The following is a 22,747-nucleotide window of genomic DNA, read 5'->3' on the forward strand; positions in this document are numbered from 1 at the left end:
TAGGAACTGGGTTAATTTGGGAACTTATAAAGTCTTTAAATTATCCCTTACATAGTTTCTCAGTTTTAATTTCTCTACATTTCAAAAAGCTTCTTAGTCAACAAGTATGTGGATTATTTTGTATTCTTATTTTGAGTTATTAGTGATATTTAATACTATCTATAATAATAAAAGCGTAATATGCTAATTAGACCAGACACTCGAACGACATTCCAGACATCATTCTGGACGTCCTTCCAGGGCAGCAGGGGCTGAGACAGAGGTGGTTAGGGGCAATCAGCCAGGCAGGCAAGCAGTTAGGGGTGTTCAGGCAGGCAGGCAGAGGCAGTTAGGGGCGATCAGTCAGGCACACGAGCAGTTAGGGGTGACCAGGCAGGCAGGCAGAACAGTCAGGGGCAATGAAGTAGGCAGGCAGAGTGTTTAGGGGTGATGAGGTAGGCAGGCAGGTCAGCACTTAGGTGCCAGTGGTCCCGAATTGCAAGGGGGATGTCCGACTGCCGGTTTAGCCCGATCAGGGTGCAGGCCAGGCTGAGAGACCCCTCCCTCCCCCTGTGCATGAATTTTGTGCACCAGGCCTCTAGTACACATTATAAAGCTCATAGCCCAAAGGGAAGGAACTGCTGTAAAATATTTTTCATTCTTTTCTACAGTATATTATCTTGTTTTTACTAAAAGTTCCTTTGCCTCACCATGGAATATACACTTATTTCTTTGCATATCCTAAGAGTCCTGTGAGAGCATACTGTGGTTTTAATATACAGATATGCCAGAGTTATTCAAAATTATTACTGTTTGTAGAGAATAACTCATTGAACCATCCAAAAAATATATCCCTGCAAAAAGATAAAGATTTGACATGAACTTTTCAGAGATTAAAAAAGTGTAAAGGAGTTTATGTTGACTTTAAACTTTTCGACATCTGTGTTTTTCCAGAGAGTTCTTATTCATAGTAACTTCCTGTGGAAAGATAAAAGATAAATCCAAAAAAGAAATAAAAACATATATTTGAGCATATTATATGTTCTTGGCCCTATGCTAGGAGTTCACAGTAAACAACAATAATAACAACACTTTCAATCTTAGTAATATATCCCATTTTAGAAGATATTGAAAATAGTTGAATGTTTTTAAAAATATCAGAAATTGCCATTTGGCCCTAGTGTCTGACAGTAGGTGTCTGGTTTTATTCTGTCACTGTGTACATTTCTTATATGAGTTTTTCCAAAGAACAAAGTGAACCAGGCACCTTAATGAAAAATGTTACTTGTAAGTGCTCTGTAAACTCCACCATAAGAATTTTCAACATGTAAATGTCAGTATAAAGAAAATGTGAGGAATTTTGACCAAGGAACTTAGGACAAGATACTAACAAAACACAAACACCATCTCTTTTTCATGTTCGAGAAGTAGGAACAGCTATGCTTTGTTGAAACCTTTGTTTTGAAATGAATTTCCCTGTGAAGTAATAAATATTTTTTTAAAAAAACTTTGCTTCTTATTACAAAAGTAATGCTATTAATTTAAACTGTGTGAACAAAAAATTAAAACACACTGAGAAGAAATATTCATCTAAGAATTTTTTGGCCTTATTTTATGTTAAAGCTCTATAAAAGGCTCAGGTGCTAACTCAATCAATTCAGGAGTCATACCTACATAAGGAAATATAAGGCACTTAAACCATGGATTTAAAGTACTATATTATTAACTCTAATGTCTAAATGTGAGGAGTGGAAAGATTTATTTTCTGGGGGAAGATTTAGGGCATTGAAATTTCATTCCTATCCTATGCTCACAACAGCCTCTATAGAGGAATATCCACCCTCAAAATTCTGCCTCTTCTAAGCTCCTCCCCACCATTCATTCTCCTTCCTTGTCCCTAAACTTTACTGATCAGATTAAAAGGGAAACAGAACAAAATCATTCCAAGAAGATTTGCCCAGAAACAAATATTAGAACAAAATGGAGCTGGCAGTATCCCTTGGCACTTAATGAGATAAAATCTTAAATCAAAGGAAAATATTAAAAATTCATTACCCTCAAAACCTCAAGCCTACACATGGGTGTTAGAAGTTCAAGGTCCAACTCTCCTCAGGTTTTTCTGGGAGACCCAGCCAGCCCGCCACCCCCACCCCAGCCTTGCCTAATCTAAGACCCGGCTCCCTTTGCCACTGCTTGTCCATTGGCTTACCCTGCCCAGATTACTTCAGTGACAGGCACATCTCATTACTGCCCAGCTCTTAGCCTTGGCTCTGGGGTTCTTAAGGGTGTGAGAGCTTAATAGCCAGGATGGCTCTGTGCATGAGGTCTCTCAGGAAGACAAGATAAAACCTGTCCTCAGATTAAATTGGGAGGCCCTGGGAACAGGGAAGTGGCCCAGGGGGCAAGTGTACGCCATTCTTCATCCACAGCTGGGGCACTCTGAGGACAGACAGAGATGTGAAGCTTATCAGGAGAAAGGTTTGGTGAGAGAGGCGTTTGGCAGAGGGAAGAACATGGGAGAGGAGGATATTGTTACAAGCACGTAGAGCAAACACTAGGCTGCACCATCAGGCACAAGGGGTGGGGAAGGAAGGTAGGCATTCCCAGAAAGCAGCATGGGGCTGGGAGAGACCATGGCCTTGGAGACCCCACTTCTAACCAGCTGTGGAAAGATACTTCTCTACCACTCGCTTCCTCATCTGTAAAATGTGTAGAATTCTTCAGACCGTGCAAAGTTGCCTGCAAATGGGAACACTGCTCGCACTTCCCCTGCCTGAGAGCCCACATTGATGCCACACGGCCTTTAGCACTTCCATGCCTGGCTCCATGGTGATTTCACACTCTTTTGTAAAGTACAGTTGTGAAAGCCCCCTCCGAACCCCCGTAACTTTAATGGTATCATTGGTTCTTTTTTTTTTTTTTTTAAATATTTATTGTTCAGATTATTACATTTGTTCCTCTTTTTTTTTCCCCCCCATAACTCCCCTCCTCCCAGTTCCCGCCCCACCCTCCGCCCTCACTCTCCACCCACTGTCCTCATCCATAGGTGCACGATTTTTGTCCAGTCTCTTCCCACATCTCCCACACCCCTTTCCCTCCCAAGAATAATCAGTCCATTCCCTTTCTATGTCCCTGATTCTATTATAATCAACAGTTCATTCTGTTCATCAGATTATTTATTCACTTGATTCTTAGATTCACTTGTTGATAGATGCATATTTGTTGTTCATAATTTGTATCTTTACCTTTTTCTTCCTCTTCCTCTTCTTAAAGGATACCTTTCAGCATTTCATATAATCCTGGTTTGGTGGTGATGAACTCCTTTAGCTTTTCCTTATCTGTGAAGCTCTTTATCTGACCTTCAATTCTGAATGATAGCTTTGCTGGATAAAGTAATCTTGGTTGTAGGTTCTTGGTATTCATCACTTTGAATATTTCTTGCCACTCCCTTCTGGCCTGCAAAGTTTCTGTTGAGAAATCAGCTGACAGTCGTATGGGTATTCCCTTGTAGGTAACTGAGTTTCTTTCTCTTGCTGTTTTTAAGATTCTCTCTTTATCTTTTGCTCTGGGCATTTTAATGATGATGTGTCTTGGTGTGGTCCTCTTTGGATTCCTTTTGTTTGGGGTTCTCCGCGCTTCTTGGACCTGTAAGTCCATTTCTTTCACCAGGTGGGGGAAGTTTTCTGTCATTATTTCTTCAAATAGGTTTTCAATATCTTGCTCTCTCTCATCTTCTGGCACCCCTATAATTCTGATGTTGGTACGCTTGAAGCTGTCCCAGAGGCTCCTTACACTATCCTCGCATTTTTGGATTCTTTTTTCATTTTGCTTTTCCGGTTGGATGTTTTTTGCTTCCTCGCATTTCAAATCATTGACTTGATTCTTGCGCTCCTCTGGTCTGCTGTCGGGAGTCTGTATAATATTCGTTATTTCAGTCCGTGTATGCTTAATTTCTAGTTGGTTCCCCAATATAAGATCGAGGGTCTTATTAGTTTTCGTGTAGATCTCATTAAGTTTATCGGCAGCTTCTAAACATTTCTTGAGAGACCTTAAAAGTGTGGTTCTGAACTCTATTATCTTCCATTGACAATTTTGTCCTGTTTCTTTGTCTCCGCATTTTGTTATGCTTCCTTGGTGCACCCCCTAGTGGTCTTTGTTCGCAGTCTTATAGTTAAATCTTGATTGTTGTAGCTAATTCCAGGGAGGGTTTGACCTCCAGGCCAAGTGGCTATGAGAATCAGCTGTGTCTGCAGAGAGAGAACTTCTGTCCTCTAGGGAGGTGCTAATTTAGCCTTTGCCTGAGGCTATCCGGCAAATGCCTCTGTGCAGGGCTTGGGCGGGGCGGGTCGCACAGGATCAACAGGGTGGGCCAGAGAGAGCAGTTATGGCGGCTCTCAGTCCTGTCCCAAGGGGCTCTGCCTCTCTGAGTCCCAGCACCCGCTGCAAAGCTGGGAGAGAAAGCTGCACTCGCTCTGACCGAAGCCAGACAGTCCCGCTTCTCCCGTTTGAGTCTGGGTCCCTAAAGACTCGCCCGGATCTGGAGCTCAGAGTCTGCGACTCCCTCCCGATTGAAGACAACAACCGCGCCCTCCGCTCCCAGCCCGCTCCGCGCACTCCGCACCTCAGAATTTGACTTCACCACTGCGCCTCCTCTGAGTGTCCGTGTGCATTTCTCTTTCCTCCTAGTTGTAGGACTTCCACTCAGCCAGCGTTCCTGTGGTTCTGGGTGATGTCCCTTCCATTTTTTGGTTTCACTTTTGAAGTAGTTGTTCAAAGCAGCAAACTCCGGCGTTAACCTATGCTGCCATCTTGGTTCTCCAGATATAAGTATCGGTATCATTGGTTCTTGCAAGAAAAGGTAATCAAAGTAAAAAAAAAAAAATTTTTTTTAAAGGCTAAGTTATTATTGCATTTGTTAACTCAGGCCAGATGCTCATTAGTAATACACTGGCAGCCAACAATGAAATACCAGCTGGCAGCTTGAACCCTGAAACAAGGTCCAGGCTCTGTAGAAAACATCAGCAGGTGCAAACCAGAGCAAGGAAGAGATCTTTGCCTGCACCTTTTATAAAAGATAGAGCCTTGAGCTGGGTCCCAGGTGCCCGGACAGAGGTCCACATCTTGTTTATCTGTCTGGACACAACTGGGTTGCTCAGGGTTTTGTTTCCCAATCACTTGGGCTGCTTGTTAAATATAAAGACTCCCACATTCTACCTCAGATCTGCAGAAGCAGAATCTCAGAGTGAGGCTCCTAGAAGGTTGTTAATGCACCCTGAGGTGTAGGAACCATTGATCTGAAACTGGACATTAATGCTCACGTGTGGCAGAGGCTGTGAAATGCCCACCAAATTTCACAGAATCCTCCTAACAACCCTGTAAACTAGTTATTGTTGTTACCCTTCCTCCCTGTGCTAGTGAGTGACAGAGTCAGAATTCCAGCCCAGAGCTGCCTGATTCCCTTGCTTGCTCAACAACTCACTCTACTGCCTCCCCAGCAGGAGGGTAGATCCATTTCATGCTCTTCAACTGGTAGAAAGTGCCAAGGGCAAGAAGCCAATTCTTCACCTCTGTCACCTGTCTGGACATCCCAGCCCTGTCATCTGAGACTTCCCTTCAGGCCAGATTCCTGGTATCTGCTTTCTGTTTGTTTGGTTTGGATCTTGCATCAATATGAACATCAAGGTACTTGTGCAAGTTATGTATCTTATTGAAAGAGCAGTGCTGGCTCCACACCATCCTGTCATTAAGAGGGGAAAGTTGGTTGGGGTTGGGGGGTTGGGAGAGTCCAAGGAGACATGAACACAAAATGTCACATTGGGTCCTGCATAGGATCCTAGAATAGAAAAGAGGACAATGAAATTCAAAAAAGGTCCGTAGTTTAGTTCCTAATATTGTACAATGTTAATTTTCTGGTTTGGTAACTGCACTATGATGAGATAAAATGTTAAAGGGCCAGGGAGGTAGCCTATGTGAACAAGTATTATATCTAAATGTCTAAATAGCTCTTCATACTCAAGCAAGGAGGTCATTTAAATGATAAGCATATTTCCTGAATGAATGACAAGAAGTAAACCACCAGCAAGGTAACTAAGTATCCAAGATAGGTGTGTGTGTGTGTGTGTGTGTGTGTGTGTGTGTGTGTGTGTGTGTGAGAGAGAGAGAGAGAGAGAGAGAGAGAGAGAGAGAGAGAGAGAGAAGGTAGTTTTCTTTTTCTTTTTTCCATTTTTCCAATCATTTTTCTATGCCATCGTAGGTGTTCAGGGGACCCGAACAGAGGTTTTCAAAGCATCTATTTCTTGGTGCATAAAAGAGTTTCACCAGAAAATACAAGAACAATCCAAGGTTCTCTTTATACTCCCTCTGCTTTTAAAAGATTCGAAATAACAAATGTCAGTTTAATAAATTTATCATCTAAATAACATCCCACTAATTTGAGATTTCACAGTGAAATAATCACTTGCCATCTAAGTCTCAAGAAGGCATGTTCTCATTAGAGGCAGAAATATGATTGATTAAGAAAACTGTCACAGAGAGTTTTGACAATCATATGAACTAATAAACCACCTTAGACCTTGTGGAGGCAGGCAGTAGAGAATAAAATCATACAGAGTCCCCTGTCGGGAAGGCTGCCACTCTGTCCCTCTCCATCAGGAGGGAATATGTCCTATTTGGAAGTGACACCTCTCCCTCAGGGTGGCTGATGGACCCTGCCTACACTGTGCCATACACACACCGCCCCCCCAGGCCTTGCTGCCAAGGAGAAACCCACCTCCAGGGGAAGGTACCAAAACACGTTAATCACCTCGGGCCTAGGACTGTTGATGAGCATTGCTCATGTTTCTTGAAATTGAAAGAAGAATACTAGTTTGCTAAGAAATTTATCCAGTATTTTATAGATTAATGACAGTCCAAAGGCAATTTAACCAACAATTATCGACCATCTACTAAGGACTCACTTCTATTTTAGGGCTGTGGAGATGAGATGATAAATGAAAAAAGAACTAACCTTCAGACAGTTCACTGCCTAGTAAAAGATATAAAATTGGTAAACAAATAACTATAAAACAAATGAGTAAGGAATGTCTAAAGGGCCAGGTAGTAGCCTACCTCAACAAAGTAAGCTGAGTGTAAGAATAACAGAGTCCCAGAAATGGAATCATGTGTATATTTAGGGTAAATGTATATGCTACCCATGTTCTATTTTATACTAAACTTTTTTAAATAACTAAAAAAGAAAACATTTAATTATTACTATTTCTTTCATAATTCATTACTGCTTTTATTTAGAATAAAAAACCTGACATCTTTATTCTATACCACGACCACGATGTCAGTCAGGTCCTGTATATTTTCACAGTGATATATGGTTTACAGCCTTAAATACTTAAAAATAAGGTTGGTAGGTAGTTTTATGCAGATTGATTTTTCAGATTCATATTTCTAAAAATAAGGTTTTCCCAACGTGGATAGAATTGTTGTAAATGGTTCTTATAAGTAGAATAATCTCCTCCAAGATCTGTGTATAATGTTTCCATCATTAGTCTGGCTATCAGTGTTGTCATATTTAGTCTTCAATGCCATTTTGTACTACATTTTGAGAACTTCAAATCATAGCACTTCATTTGTGCTATCAAAAATTAATTAAGAAGCAAAATAAGCCAGTTAGAGAAAGTCAAATATCACATGATCTCACTTATATGTGGAATCTAATTAGCAAAATAAACTGATGAACAAAATAGGGCCAGAGGGAACAGAATAACAGATCTCAGGGGTGGGAATACAGGAAGAGATTAACCAAAGAACATATATGCATAAATGCATAAAACATGGACACAGACAATAGTGTGGGAGAGGCCTGGGGAGCAGTGGGGTCTGGGTGGAGAGGGGCAAAAAGGGAGAAAATGGGAGATATCTGTAATACTATAACAACTAAACATTTTTAATTAAGAAAGCTAAAGCAAATAATTCTGGTTTATTTTCATAAAGTTTGAAATCCAGTATTTAATGAATGGCCTAGTTTCAAAGACTAAATTTCAGGCTATCGGGTCAGCTTTAGCTCAAGCGGTTACTTCGGATTCTGCTTGTTGCAGACACATAAATTTCAGGCTATCAATTTCATTTCTGGAAACTGACTGCAATATAAGAAAGTTCAGTAAATTATTCTTTAACAACTGAAATTTCCCAAAGACTCTATTTTGTCAGAACTGAGAGTAGCAAATGAGATATTTATGCAAATACTTGTAAATGCACCTATAGAAAAAATTCAAAAGGTGTAGATGAGCTGTAATTTCAGCAAGAAACTTAGAACTTCGAGCCAGTCTTTGGAGATAGGTCTGCTCCCTTTGATGACATGAACAGGTAAAAATAAATCTGTCATCTCAGTATAAGTAAACCAGCAAATTCATCAAGCAGACACTGGCCTGATTTTGCTCCAGGATGCAAAAGAATGGCCAATTCATGGCATTAATTATTGAATTCGTGGCCTGTCTCATTTGAGCTTTTCAGCCCAAAGCAAACTCCTGATGAATGAGAAAATGAACAGTTATGGACTCCAATATTTAGTGCCCCTACAAAATGCTGCCTCATGGGGATCTAGCCCCATCCTTTGTGAGAGAGCCCCATCTGTAGTCAACATATAACTCAAAACAGAGCATCCTACATCCACTGGCCTGAGACCTTTCTCGTCACAAAGTAAACCATTCCCTGATGTTGTGCTTTGCAGAGCTTCTTGTTCAAAAGCTCTTTGACCCTTCCAAAATTCTCAAAATATCACAAATAAGCACAGCGAACAGCATGTTGTTATTTATATCTGTGTTCTCATTGGCTGCAATAGGAAATGCCACCAATAATTTAACTTATTCTGAAAGTTTTCAACCATATTTTTAACATGCTGAGTACAATGATTCTGATTCTACTAAAATTTGCAAATGCTTGTTTATTCTCTGGACACATGATTTCTGCTGCATTCAAAAGAGACTCTTTTATAACAGTATTGTCTGTAAAAAGGTTTTGATGCCATAGCTATTCCTTCACCTAAGAGAACTGCATTTCACAGCGATCACTTATTTTGCTTTCATTCAAAAACAAACACTACCATTTCTCCAGTTCATTAAGTTTCTCAACGCCCATCTTTTTTATATACCAGTCATGGCTGGTTTTATTATGGTGCCTTAAGTTATAATTTTTCTGGGCAAACAATCTGTGTTTTTATGTTCTTCACATGCACCAAAAAAAATTACGCTCCTATTTTTTTTCATGAATCCTCCACTCTGTTTTTTGGGAAAGGCACAAGCTTGTTTTTCTCTTAATTTTACCATTTAAAAAAAAGAGCAATAAACATGTGGCAGGAAATAACAGCTGCATTTGATTTTAGTGTTGGGAATGCAAAGGAAGGCATGTGGACTTTGACAGACTGTGGAGGGCCCAGCCTTCCCACAGAGGACATTGCCCCTCAATTCAGGGATGTCTGCCTATGGGGACACCCAGCCTTCTGTTGTTAAGAGAAACTAGAAATCAAACATTTTAAAGAAAAATTTCCTAATTATTTAAATGTTGGTACCTTATTCGAATTTTATTAAAATAGCAAGCTGGTCAACATTGTTTTAGCCAGGCAAACAAGTCTGCAAGTAAGTACAAGGTGGTGTCACCTCCTGGGGCTTGGAAGTGGGCACTGGGAAGACATTTGAGAGGGTTCCTTTTGAGAGGTAAGAGGGAATACAAAACAGACTCGATTGTTGGAGACAATGAAGGAAAGAACCACAACCCAAGATCTTACCTTCACTTTCAACTAAGGGTGGCTCCTTAGCTAAGTGAGAGTAAGAATGGGTGTGTACTCAGAGCAGGCATGGTAACATCGCCTTCTTGCACATTAGCATTCATGGTCCTCTGTCAGAAGAGAAAGGATTGTGTAGGAATGGGCTGCCCTTAGCCAATATGGTACCTATGAATGAAGAAAGGGCATTCTCTCCTCCAGGGGGATGCAGACTCCTGCTGGATGACTTAGTGAGAGGAGGAGGATGGGCTGGACTTCAGCCCCCAGTTGCCCCTCATCCAAGTACCTTCATAAACAACCTGTTGAAGTAGTCTTGTAAGAAAAATTGTTTCCTCTCATTATACACAATATTAGAAAAATGATTATGTTGTAAGTAATATACAAATATTCTTTTCTTTTCTAGGAACATGGGTGACATTTGGAGGTCAAATTTCAGATGAGGTAAGTTACTTTTGTCTTCCATTATGCTGATCAAAGAAAATGCAGAGAGAGCTATGTGGTAGGAGTATTCTGCCCAAGTTTCTGGCATTTTACAAGGACTGCTTTAATCATGGGACATGGCTAAGATTGACTCAAGTATTATTTTCAATTTTATCTAGCTTCTTGTATTTTTCACATTTAGACTATTAATCCTTGAGACTGTCAGTGCATTATATGTGCAGGCTCAGTAGATAGGGAGAAGAAACCAGTTTGGAATGAATATTAGTCACCTTATAGAAGGATTGTATTGCTGTTGTTTGTTTTAGCTCCATTCAGGGTGACCAAAGTGGTCCCAATTGGCATGGACTTTCTTATTTTAGCAGGGGGTTTCTCAGACCAGGGCAAACCAGGACAGTTGGTCATCCCGGCTTGGACAAGTTAATCCAATTGCTCCGAGTCTCAGATTATCCTGTGTAAAATGGGATAATAATGTGGACCTTCAAGATCTATAGAAAGAATTAACCATGTTATGCATGTAAGACATTTATATAGCCCTTTGACTGGTAGGTAGCAGACACTCAATAAATGGCAGACACTCATTACATTCCTTTAAATTTTTGTTTACAATTCAAAAATAGTGCTTATCATGGTTATATGCTTATCATTGCATTTAAGGAATGCTTTCATATGAAACCTTACCATTGTGACAGCATGGATGGACCTAGAGGAAATTATGGTAACTCAGTTAGAGAAAGCTCATTACCTAATGATTTCACTCATATGTGGAATCTAAAGAACAATAACAACAACAACAAACACATTGAAATAGACTCATAGATACAGAGAATAGATTGATGGTTGCCAGAGGGGAGAGGGTGTGGAGAACTGGGTGAAAAAGGTGAAGGGATTAAGAATTACCTATAATGTGCTGAGCCCAGTACCTGTCCCAGAACAAGTCATTTGTAAAGGTAGTTCTTACTATCGTTCCTAAACAGAAGTTTGGGGGGCCTGGGGATCTTTCCCAGCTCCCAAGGCCACTAGCATTAGTTTATAGATCCAGGGGGATGAGTCTTATCCACATATTCTTATCTGTCTGAATGCCTGTTCCCAGTATTGGGCATAGGTCACCGCAGAAAGCTTGTCACATAGGAGATTCCTTGAGAAGTGGACTCTGAGATGGAGATTAGCATGCAGAACAGTATTAGGAAGTCATCTCAGAATCAACACATGGCAGAGAAGGAAGCAGAATTGGGCAGATAGTGAAACTGAGGCATGATGCAGTCTCAACAATGACCTCAGCTGACCCCACTGGGAGCTCCAAAGCTGAGATGGCCATGTAGGATTGTCCCAAGTTGGATCAAACGGACTGAGCATTTACATCCTTCGTATGACCATCCATTGGATAGCAGTGATGGTGAACCTTTTGAGCTCGGCGTGTCAGCATTTTGAAAAACCCTAACTTAACTCTGGTGCCATGTCACATACAGAAATTTTTTGATATTTGCAACCATAGTAAAACAAAGATTTATATTTTTGATACTTATTTTATATATTTAAATGCCATTTAACAAAGAAAAATCAACCCAAAAAATGAGTTCACGTGTCACCTCTGACACGTGTGTCATAGGTTCGCCATCACTGGGATAGAGGCTGCTCTGGGAAGTAGTTTGATCAGGGCGATTCTCTTTAGCCAAGTGCAATTTCCAGAGCGGGCTGGTAACTTGAAGGCCAGGATTCCTAAGCAGCTACGGGAATAAGTCCTTCAATTCTGAAGGAGGATTTGGGTGGCCATCACAGGGCCTTCTGACTGGTATCGGGTAGGGTATGTGGAGGAGGCCCAGCTTGCCTAGGTCAGCCTCTGAAATGAATCATTTCAAAATTATGATTCTAAAAACTGCACAATAAAGTTGTCATGAGTGGCTGGAGCAGCTCTCACCTCAGATGTAGATCAGACAAATATCTACTCTCCTTCCAGAGAGAGTTGCAGCTTTCCCCCAGGTCCCTGCAGAGAGAATGCCAGCAAGGAGAAGGAAGGGAGGCACAGGTAGACTGGTCACACCAGTGGCTGAATTGCTGGAGCTCAAATATTTCCACGTGGCAAAAATGTAAGCCAATAGCAATAAATTCACCTCCCTAGATTGTCCCACTTTCTCTCTGGCTTCGGATGAGCTCAGCACAAAGCAAATACAAACATGGGATCCTGGGATGACCACACCATTATGTGCTGGGTGATGCAATCATCAGTGTTGCCTCTGGAAGGGATGATGTCCCTGTTACTAGGATAGTTCAATTATTAAGTAGCCACTGGACAGGGATCTCATCAAAATTTTTCAAACATGAAACTAAATAACCCTGTGAGGTGCCTCCCAAAGATGATTTGGCTTCATTATAAAACCAAAATAGATGTTATTCATATGTATAGTATTTTTAAATAATGGTAAGAGTGTATTATCATCTTATAGCACTTAATTTTCAGAGTTTTACTTACATTTTCTCATCAGTAAAGTAGTTGGGATTCTTTCAATTGCAGGTACCAATAAACTCAACTCAGGACTAGAATTTGGTCTTCTGACTTAGTTCAGTGATTTCATTGCTTCGCATTGAGGTCTCCAAACGCCATGGTTGGGAAACATCTCAGCAATCATTTAGTCGAACTCTTCATCTAGGAGTCTCCATCTTGTCTCAAAATTTTTCTCTATATAAGATTCATTATGTATGTTTTCTAATAACAATCCATCAGCATGTCATGTGACATGGCACAAGGTTAATATAATACAAGCACAGTAATTTCTTAAACACAGAACAGTCATGATGGGAAAAACTATGCTTGTCTTAACTTTTAATCTCTAATTGGGGTAAATTAAAAGCAGTAGTCGTACTTTTGCTGCTTTTTTCCTAACGGACTTGCAGGGACTCTGTTGTGCTAGCCTAAGAATTTTTTTGGTTGGCCAATTTTAAAAACAGGAAAGTACTTTATCTTGGAAATGCTGATGAAGCACTTCAGCCCACAATCAAAAGCATAAATGAAAAAATCAATTTTAATTATTTGCGAGGTGTGTAATTTCCCAATTGGCTAATAAGTCTAAATGAAAAAATGGCCCCTCCCCACCTCTCTTTATCGCTATTCCTCAGTGGCTGTCCCTCAAGCTGTCATTTATAGCTACCCCCACCCTCTTGTCACACTTGCCACTTGCATCAGCAGCACAAAGGAGAGGACCAGAGCCTGGAGATGTGTTTTCAGGCTGACAGTGAGGAGCTGGGTCCCCGTGCCCCACTCCCTCCTCTGCTTGTCCTGTGGATTCGCCTGGCTGGCCACTCTGATGGTGTCTGGGGTTTTGCTGCTGAGTTAAAACAGTCACAGTTCTGTCTAACCTTTCATTCATCACAACAGTCTGCTAAGCCTTGAGGAAAACAGGTCCAAACTTTTAAGTCACAAGTCACCCAGGTGCCACAGTCCATTGGCTTAGAGAAAGGAGAGGAGATGGAGTCAGCTGCAAAACAAATAACCCTCTGTGTCAGAGAGATTACGGTGCCAAAAAGAATGTCAAACCAGGCCTTCCAAGCAGAGTGAGCAATGATCTATCCACCTCACTGAGCTCCCTCGGCCTGCTGGAACCCAGCGCTGAGGGAAGTTTCTCAGTGCCCGGCTATATCTCAGGGGAAGATGCATCCACCCTCGATAGGCTAGCTGAAGTTCTGGTTTTCTTTCTTTACTACAACTGAGAAAAACAAGCAGTGCTTAGGGAAATTTCCATGTTCTTAAAGACCATTAAGGGATTCAAAATTGCTTCCCAGGTTTGAAAAGCATTTGGCTTTTCTGACTGACTGCATCCTCTTGCAGGTTGCTGAACGGCTGATGACGATCGCCTACGAAAGCGGAGTTAATCTCTTTGATACTGCCGAGGTCTACGCTGCTGGAAAGTAAGTCGGTGCCTGTTTGTGTCCCTCAAGTGGCATTTATAGAACCATGAGACTCTGTCCTAAGCATTGTTGACAGGCGGGTGAGAAGGATCTGTCCTTGCCACACCTGTTATGGCACCACTTTTCCCCCTCCCTCCACCACCATCACCAGGGCATCTCCGGCCCCCTCTGCCCAGCCAAACCTTCCCACCTCTGGCCGCTGTATGAAAAACGGGCTGGAAGCAATTGCTTTGGTCTACATGAGGGGCAGAGGTGGCTGGGCCCAGAGTGGTGGCAGTGGAGATCAATAAATATTAGTTCAAAATATGAGTGAGCAAATAAAGGAGCAGATTCCAATGTGGTTGTTACTTCATAACCACATTTCATAGTTTCTCGACCCTCGAAGGAAACTGGGCCGTCCTCTTCGGAGGGAAGCAGGAACTGATTCTCCTGTTTGCAGGCTTATTCCTCCATGTAGCATTACAGGTAGATCAGAGATTAAAGGAAGATCCTTAAAGGTACCAAGAAATCTAATATCTATACATATAAAAGCCTGTGTGATCATTAGGGCCAGTCGACCAGTCACTATGATGCACACTGACCACCGGGGGCCAGACACTCAATGCAGGAGCTGCCCCCTGGTGGCCAGTGCGCTCCCACAACCAACCTCCCATGGCCTGGGCTGGCCAACCTCCTGAGGTCCCTCCCCTAGGCCAGCCAACCTCCCACGGTCCCTCCCCACTGGATCGGCCGGATCGCCAGCCAGGCCAAGGGACCCCACCCATGCACGAATTCGTGCACCGGGCCTCTAGTCTTTTATAAGAGGGTATTTCAGACCCCACTCTGAGGACAGAGGGGGCTGCAAAGAGGCCTCACTTCTTTTGCTGGAGAAGTCCCATCTAGCTACAACCTTCCCATGAACCCCAGAGCAGGGTTGGGCTCTAGGACAGGGCTCACTGCTAAGTCAGAGCACCTGGGCAATATGCCCTCATGTGAGCCCCAAGGTCCATGTCCTCCGGGTTCCAGCACAACAAGCACATTTTAGAACAGAACGGGAACACCTTGGCCTCCTACTGTGAACATGGATGCAGCTCCAAGAGCTGAAAGGCACTAAGTAGCTGGACAGCTGCTTGAGCAGCTCTGCAATTTTCTAACAGGATTGCGGTGCATGGTCACCTGCAGGCCTAATCTCCACCCCACTCCGGGTGAGAATTACAATCAAAATGCTAGACTTGCTGAATCAGGTTCATCGTTGCCTGGTCCAAGTGTATTTTCCTTGCGTGGGTTTCCTCCTTTTCAAGGGCAGGTGTAAAAGTTTAAGGGTCATCTAGGAGTTTCAGAGCCCACATTCCTGATGTTTTCTGTTGAGTCCAAGGAGAGCAAATGAAATTGATAAGGCCTTGCTCCTTTCAACATCATACCCTTTCTCCGTGTTTTCTTCTTTTGTTGAATCCTGCTCAATACCAAATGGGGCTAAGGTTGAAAAAGGGGAAGAGTGGTCAACAAGTGTGTAAAGAGTTCTGTCTGTATTGCTACTGTGAAGAAGAATCAGTTCTGGTTCATTAGTGTTTGATTTGTCAGTGTGTAACTGAGATAGGTTCCCACTATGAAAAGCAAGATTGCAAAGGCAACCATCAGAGAGACAGAAGGGGAGGAAGAAAAGAACACTGTGCAAGATTCAGCACACGTCTATTGGGGGTGCGCTCCATAGCTAACTGCTTCATGGCTATTGCCAGGTTCCCAAATGCACTCCAACAGAGACGGAACTTTCAGTCAAGACACATAGTGATTAGTAATGACTCCCATCTATAGGACCCTAGTGGACAAAGTGCTAATTCCATTGATGCCCCCACTCACAAAGCCTCACAGAGCAGAACTGGTCTTACTGGGAAGGGCCTAGAAGATAGTTGTAGTCTCCTCAAGCTTGGGTCCCAGCTGGGCTAGAAAGATGGGGATAGGACAGTGGGTATGTCCTCAATATACCTCTCCATGACCCAGCCTTAGGTGCAGGGAAAACACTTCTCTACACCTCCTTATGTCCTGCGTCTATGACAATGCTTGTTACTGGAATCCAGGACATTCTCTATGTGGGCCCCTGCATCTGCAGCCCTTACATCTGGGTCTTCTAAACCCACTTGTATCCTACAAGATCTCCTGGGAGTCAATATTGTCTGTCTAAATAGTGTGAGCTCTCATTGTCCTCCCGGGTCATAATTGGAAGCCATAGCAAATAGAAGCAAAACCTTGACACCCCTTTGGGACACAGCCAAGTAGGACATTTAGAGATGAGATCAGTGGTTTAAAAACACCAAACTGCCAAATGACTGCACTGTTTCTTAGTGTCAGGACCACAGGTGGTCTCCTGCCAGCATGAAAGGATTTGGCAGGTGCCTCTGCTATGCTCTGGAGCGGGATTCTGCAGGCACAAGCAGAAACAGAGGAAACTGTGCCACCAGCCGAGAGCAGCTTCTATTTTCGGGACATGGAGGCCCTGAGAGTTCAAACAAGGAATGGCTCTCGTGTTTTGCACTGACTCTTGCATTTCCAGGCCACTGTACCCTAAGACACTGTCTGTGTTCCCCTCCAGGGCTGAAGTGATTCTGGGGAGCATCATCAAGAAGAAAGGCTGGAGGTAATGCATTCACCACCATAATTTACTTGCCTTTAAAAAGACTGACATGATTTTATAACCAGAGAAGGGAAAATAAAATTGGATGGCAACTGACCAAAAGGTTATCCCAAAAGAAGTCAACTCTTAGTTGATTTACAGAGTTTTGAAAATAAATACCAGCAAGTTCATTACTTGTGCTTCAAAACTTATTGACTAGTCATTAATCACAAAGAATTACCATGGGGTTAAGCCAAGAAGGAGGGAATGTTTAGGAGGTATTTGTCAATAAAAGAAAGGGACATTTTCATGGCTTCTGACTGCTATTTAGGGTAATTTGGTGAAGGAAGCCAGCTGACAGGAAGCTGTTTGTATATACATATGTATTTATGTTCATTGTTCATTTTATTAACAACTCTGAATGCAAAGAGATGATGAAATAAGAAGTCCTTGGGATAAATACCCCAAAGCTTTCTTACCTGCCAGTGTCTCTCCTGTGTCTGGGGAGCCCTATTGCCTGAGGGGGGTCACATCCCATTCCATCACCTTCTGTAGCCAAAGCCAGTGGTAACAACGGATGCCATAACATCTGGGGGCAGGGGAACAACCCCCCTACATTTCACTCTGCGTGTCAGTCCCGATACCCCTTTCTCCCCAGCATGAGTACAGAATCAGGGATTGTAAGTCTGTTAAGAAAGAACCATATTCAACCTTAAATATGGAAACATATTCATGTTCCCACCCAGTCCTCCATCTTGCCTGAGTTACTTGCCCACTCAGCGTGCTGGTCCATACACCACTACCCAGACAGGAACTGTATCCATTTCCTAGAGCTGCCGTAACAAAGTGCACAACCTGGATGGCTTAAACCAGCAGAAATGTATTCTCTCACACTTCTGAAGGCCAGAAATCCAAAGTCAAGGTTTGGGCAGAGCCATGTTCCCGCTGAAGCTCTGGGTAAAATCATTCTTTGCCTCTTCCCAGCTTCTGATGGTCTTGCTGGCAAATGTTGGTGTCTCTTGGTGCACATACAGCTCTTCAACATCTGCCTCTATCACCGCCTGGCATTCTCCCTTCATGTGTGTCTGTGTGTCTTCTTATGCGGATACCAGTCGTACTGGATTAAGGGCTTACCATTCTCCAGTGTGACCTCAACTTAATTAAACTAACTACATGTTTTCAAATCAGCTGACATTATGAGACACTGGGGGTTAGGACTTTAATAACATATATTTTTTGAGGGATACAATTCAACCTGTGACAGAGACCTTGGGGATGAGTCCATTAGCAGTCCAGTGAGATCTGCAGCGGGGGTAGGCTGACAGAGTCCACCTGAGGAAGGAGGGGAGGAGTCAGTCCCACGGCTCTTTCCCCCTGGACACCCAGAGGACATTTGCCCATCAAGCTCCATAGTTTTCGGAACCTATTATATACCTACAGGAAGTAGATTAACATGCATCTTTCACACACTGCCTTTCAGTCTTGTAAATAAAAGCTTAAGCTATCACCAGGCCACAGAATATTGATATCCATTCACCACGACCCCCAGAAAACTGGTGAAAAGATAAACTGTATCACCAAGGCACACGAGCAATTTCAACTAGAGGATAGTTGGCTTCTGCTCCCAGTGCCACCACTTGCTAACTGTGCTGTCCAGGACAGGTTACCTCACTTCTTTGAGTCTCAATTTCTCTACCTCTAAAATGGATGTCATATCTGCCCCTAAAGTGTCATGCTGATAAAGTGACATAAGGTGAGCAAAAGTCTTCTGAAGCCTGTGCTATATCAAAGTAAAACATTCATGTTATCACTCTCCACCCACTCTAAATGCCTCCATGAGGTCAGTGAAAATTTGCCAGGTTGCTGTCTGCTCATGCTGTTTGAACATTAACATTAGTGTGCACACCCACGTAGGCCAAACATTTTACAGAAAGCCTAATTTTGGAAGAATAAGTGAGTCTTTGGGGGCAGTATTTGAGTAGAATGTGCAGCTTTTGCAGGTCCACATGCTCTGAATAATCAAGAGGGCTGCATTCATTTTTTATACTATCCCATCCAGCCTTTTGTTGAAGCCCTGCAAATGTTTGCTAAAGGAGACCTGGCTCCCCCAGCAGATCGCTGCTACACTATCATGAGGTATCATGAGGCTGATGGATCAACCTGAAAAGTGCACCAGCTCTTCTGGAGTGTGTAATCTTCAGATGCTTATATCTGTAGACCTTCCATTACAGTGATTCACATTGGTTTTCAAGAAATTAACTTCAGTGGGATGCAGTTGTTGACATTTTCTACGAATTTTTCTTGTTGCAGCCAAGTTATCAGACTTGTTACCATCGTCTCTCATTGGTTATCATTCATCAGGTTAGGCTTTTATACATGACGGTCCTGAGGCATTGCTGCTGCAGCTGATGAAATTATAAATGTCTTATTTCAACTATTCCCAAAGTTTGATCTTAACCTTTGAATCACAAATGATTTTTTTTCCAGGTGAGTTCAATTGAATTGAATACCTGGAGAAATTAAATTACACTGAGATCCACCTCCGAATTTTAAATTACATGACTATAGTTCTCAAGACATATTTCCTTTTCCATGATCATAATGGCATTTCCTCCCTTTGAGTGTGATTTTGAAAAAGTAATACATTTGCTAACAAGATTTCCACATTGTATTCCCTTAAGAATAAGGTGGTAAAACTTTGAGTTAAGGATTTTTTAACTGCTTTCCTAAAATAACATTTCCATTAAAATGACACTCATAGAAATTTAATTCCTACTTATTGACATTACAATTTATTTCATTATTCATATTTCCATGTAGTCAAACCCTGCCTGTGAATGTGATGATTAGAAAGAGTAGTAACTCAGAGCCATTAGGTCCATGGTACTTGGAGAGTGGACTTGCCCCCAGGAAAGTTCACACTCAATCAGGGTTATGTCAGATGCTAAGTAAGTGTTAGTGGGTGGCTGTTTGTTTGAGATCCTACAGCAATCCATCAGTTAGTCCCATCACTTACCCTTCTCATTTACTATTTCTGACCCTCCATGCCACCCTTCCCTTTGCTTTGCCACCACCCATTCACCTATTTGCTGTCACAACCCTCAACCTCCTCCAGCCCCTCCAGGTAAAGATCACTTCTATTCAACCTCTTCTTCTCGGATCTGACTTCAAGTCCCCACTCACTAGCCTCTTTGTTCTCACATTTTAGTGATGTGAATTAACAAATTTATCTCTTTGCCAATTTTTTAAAAATGTGTGGTACAATAAATTCTTTGGGTGTCATAATAATAATATGACAGTATGATTACAAATAATTTATTTAATATTTCTCTCTGTGTGTTTGTCTGTTTAACATACAGGAGGTCCAGCCTGGTCATAACAACCAAACTCTACTGGGGTGGAAAGTAAGTTAAATAACTTTTATTTTCCCTACTTGGTAGGAAACAACTAGTAGTTTTATCTTTTTAGGCCGCTATTTCACATCTAATATGCCAAAATCAATTGGTTTAGAGTGAAAGATGATTATTTCTCACTTGAAGGAAATAGCAATTAGCCGAGGATTCAATTTTAACAAGATGCTTCCGAGAAATTTAGTAGCATGAGGTCACTTGTTACTAAGTGATTCACAGAGATTTTTCAAATCTCAACCTCATACTTAGGGCCAAAATAGAGTCCAAATTTTGGGAAAAGGAAATGAGCACATAGCATCATCAAAGAAAAGCTATTCAACTCTGCCAACACTCAGAGACTTCTCCGGAATACGGATATAAAAATATCTTGTCTGGTCCCACTGTAAGTCTCTGAGCATTTCCGCAGAGGGCTCTGAAAGTGCTGATAAAGGGGGCATCTCACTGGAGAATAACGCAGAGCTGCCAGGCCACATGAAAGAGAAGACCTCTCTCTGGTATGGGGTGCAGAACAAATGTCACAGGATGAATGGCTTCTGATGGGCCTACTGGTGTTTGAACTGGTACTTACATTATCCAGCAGGACTTAGAAGTCCTGGCCTTTAAGACAAACATGTAAGAATACAGCAAGCTATTCCATAAACCTTTGCATGGAAATCTCAAGGATCTCTTAACAAAATATAAATACAGACAAACATAACCTTATTTACCACCCTATAATTGATAGGAAATAGTTAAAAACAAAATTGGAGGCAGAGACCAAAATGTATGTGTACCCACCTCCCCCCCCCCCCACACACACACACACTCATATTTTATTGCTGTTTTTGAGCCTGCTTGTGATGAATATGAAAACAAAAATGGAATTTAGATCTTTACTACCATTGTAGTCTATATAAAAACAAGGCAACATGGTGCCTATGAGAAATGCAAATTTACATTGTCTATACTCTGATTCATGGTGCCATTGCTTGGTGCTTTTGCAGTGGTACTCAAAACCTTGCATATGGTTTAGAAATAATCAGGAAGTAAGACAATCTGCAAGAACCAGTATGCCGTAGAGAACTATATATAATATTATCTAATATACTTATAAAAGGTGCAGAGTCACCAAAGGCGAATGGTAAACTACTAAGGTTGACAAAGGTATTGATGTTGAAGAAACATTTCAGCAATGCTTTAAAACCCAAGCATAACATTCCTTTCCAATTCGCCAGAGTTTGAGAATGGTCTGAAATGGCAAAAGTCCTTGTTGAATGTTGGTCTTTGTAAGATACTAATTTATGGAAAAGTTGCATGGTCACATTTTATAAAAAGACAATAATTGTTCATTTCTTTTGAAAGTCAAAAGGCACTTTCCAATTTGCTTCCTTTCTCATAAAAGCTAATGCCATCAGCAGCCTGGCAAGTTTATAGTAAGCTCACACACTTCTAGCAAGCCTTTTATTTCATTTGCTTGGGATTGGTAAGAACAAGGTGGGGAGGTTGAGCCATGTGTCAAGTTATATATGGACAGGGTGTGGGTGGCCGAGTTGTTATTACTGTGGGGTGGTGACAGTCATGTTAATTCATCTCCTGGGGTCTCCAAAGAAAAGGGGCTCAGTATGCTGCCCACCTGCTTTCCTCCTCAGCCTGCAGTGGTGCAGAATTTGCCAAGAACAGGGTATAAAATTAGCAATTCCATCCAGAACAACCATTCTTCTGTACTTTTGAAACAGCGATAAGAGAAAGCACACCCCACTCAGAGTCATTTGCTTCTTTTTCTTGTCAGAGCTGAAACGGAAAGAGGGCTGTCAAGAAAACATATAATCGAAGGTAGGTTCTGCTGCTTCATTTTACTTTTATCTGTGGGCTGCTGATTCAAGAAAGGTATCAGCCAAATACATTCAAAACATATTGGGAGGGGAAAAATAATCTCCATAAAAATAATCACAATCAACCAAGTTTCTTCCTGGTGTTGTGTGTTGGGAGTGTAGTGATAGAGAGGGCAGAAGGGAAACTCAGATAAAGTCCAAAATTTCTAGAACTGTTGTCATGTACAGCTCTGCTAACATTAATAAAACACTTGCATAAGGCTTTTCAAAAAAGTTTTATTGAGATACAATAGATATACCATAAAAGTTTATCCATTTAAAGTATACAATTCATTGGTTCTGCGTATGATTAGAGTTGCACAATCACCGCCATACTTTGATTTTAAAACATTTTTCATTTCCCCAAAATGAAACCTTATACCCACCAGTAGTCACTTCCCAACCCTTCCTTACCTTCTCTCCCACATCCCCAGGCAACCACTGATCTACTTTTGTCTATAGATTTGCCAATTCTGGACATTTCCTATAAATGAGATCGTATAATATGTGATATTTTGTGACTGGCTGCTTTCACTTAGCATAATGTTCATCCATGTTGTAGCATGTGTCAGTACTTCATTCCTTTTTATTGCCAAATAAAATTTCATTGTATGACTATTCCACATTTTTTAATTCATTCATCAGTTGATGGACATTTGGATTGTTTCCACTTTTTAATTGTTATATAAATAATGTTGCTATAAACATTTGTGTACAAGTTTTTGTGTAGACATATGTTAAGATTCCTATACTTTAAAAGAAAGTATATATGTATAGAAAACAATTTGTAGAAAATTGCCACTGGGTG

At 41.6% G+C, this 22,747-nt stretch overlaps 1 protein-coding gene across 2 annotated transcripts in view; it reads left to right on the top strand.

The window, feature by feature from the left end:
• KCNAB1 (potassium voltage-gated channel subfamily A regulatory beta subunit 1) overlaps window positions 1–22,747 on the top strand; it is a 293,179-nt gene that overhangs the window by 216,855 nt on the left and 53,577 nt on the right. For both annotated transcript variants that reach the window (XM_059686873.1, XM_059686874.1), the window contains exons 3-7: window positions 10,155–10,192; window positions 14,013–14,092; window positions 16,659–16,703; window positions 20,039–20,083; window positions 21,858–21,901. In XM_059686873.1, the coding sequence (XP_059542856.1) occupies window positions 10,155–10,192; window positions 14,013–14,092; window positions 16,659–16,703; window positions 20,039–20,083; window positions 21,858–21,901 (252 nt within the window). The remainder of the gene's footprint in view (window positions 1–10,154; window positions 10,193–14,012; window positions 14,093–16,658; window positions 16,704–20,038; window positions 20,084–21,857; window positions 21,902–22,747) is intronic.

Source organism: Myotis daubentonii, chromosome 3, assembly GCF_963259705.1.
Source record: "Myotis daubentonii chromosome 3, mMyoDau2.1, whole genome shotgun sequence".
NCBI classification, from domain to species: Eukaryota; Metazoa; Chordata; class Mammalia; order Chiroptera; family Vespertilionidae; genus Myotis; species Myotis daubentonii.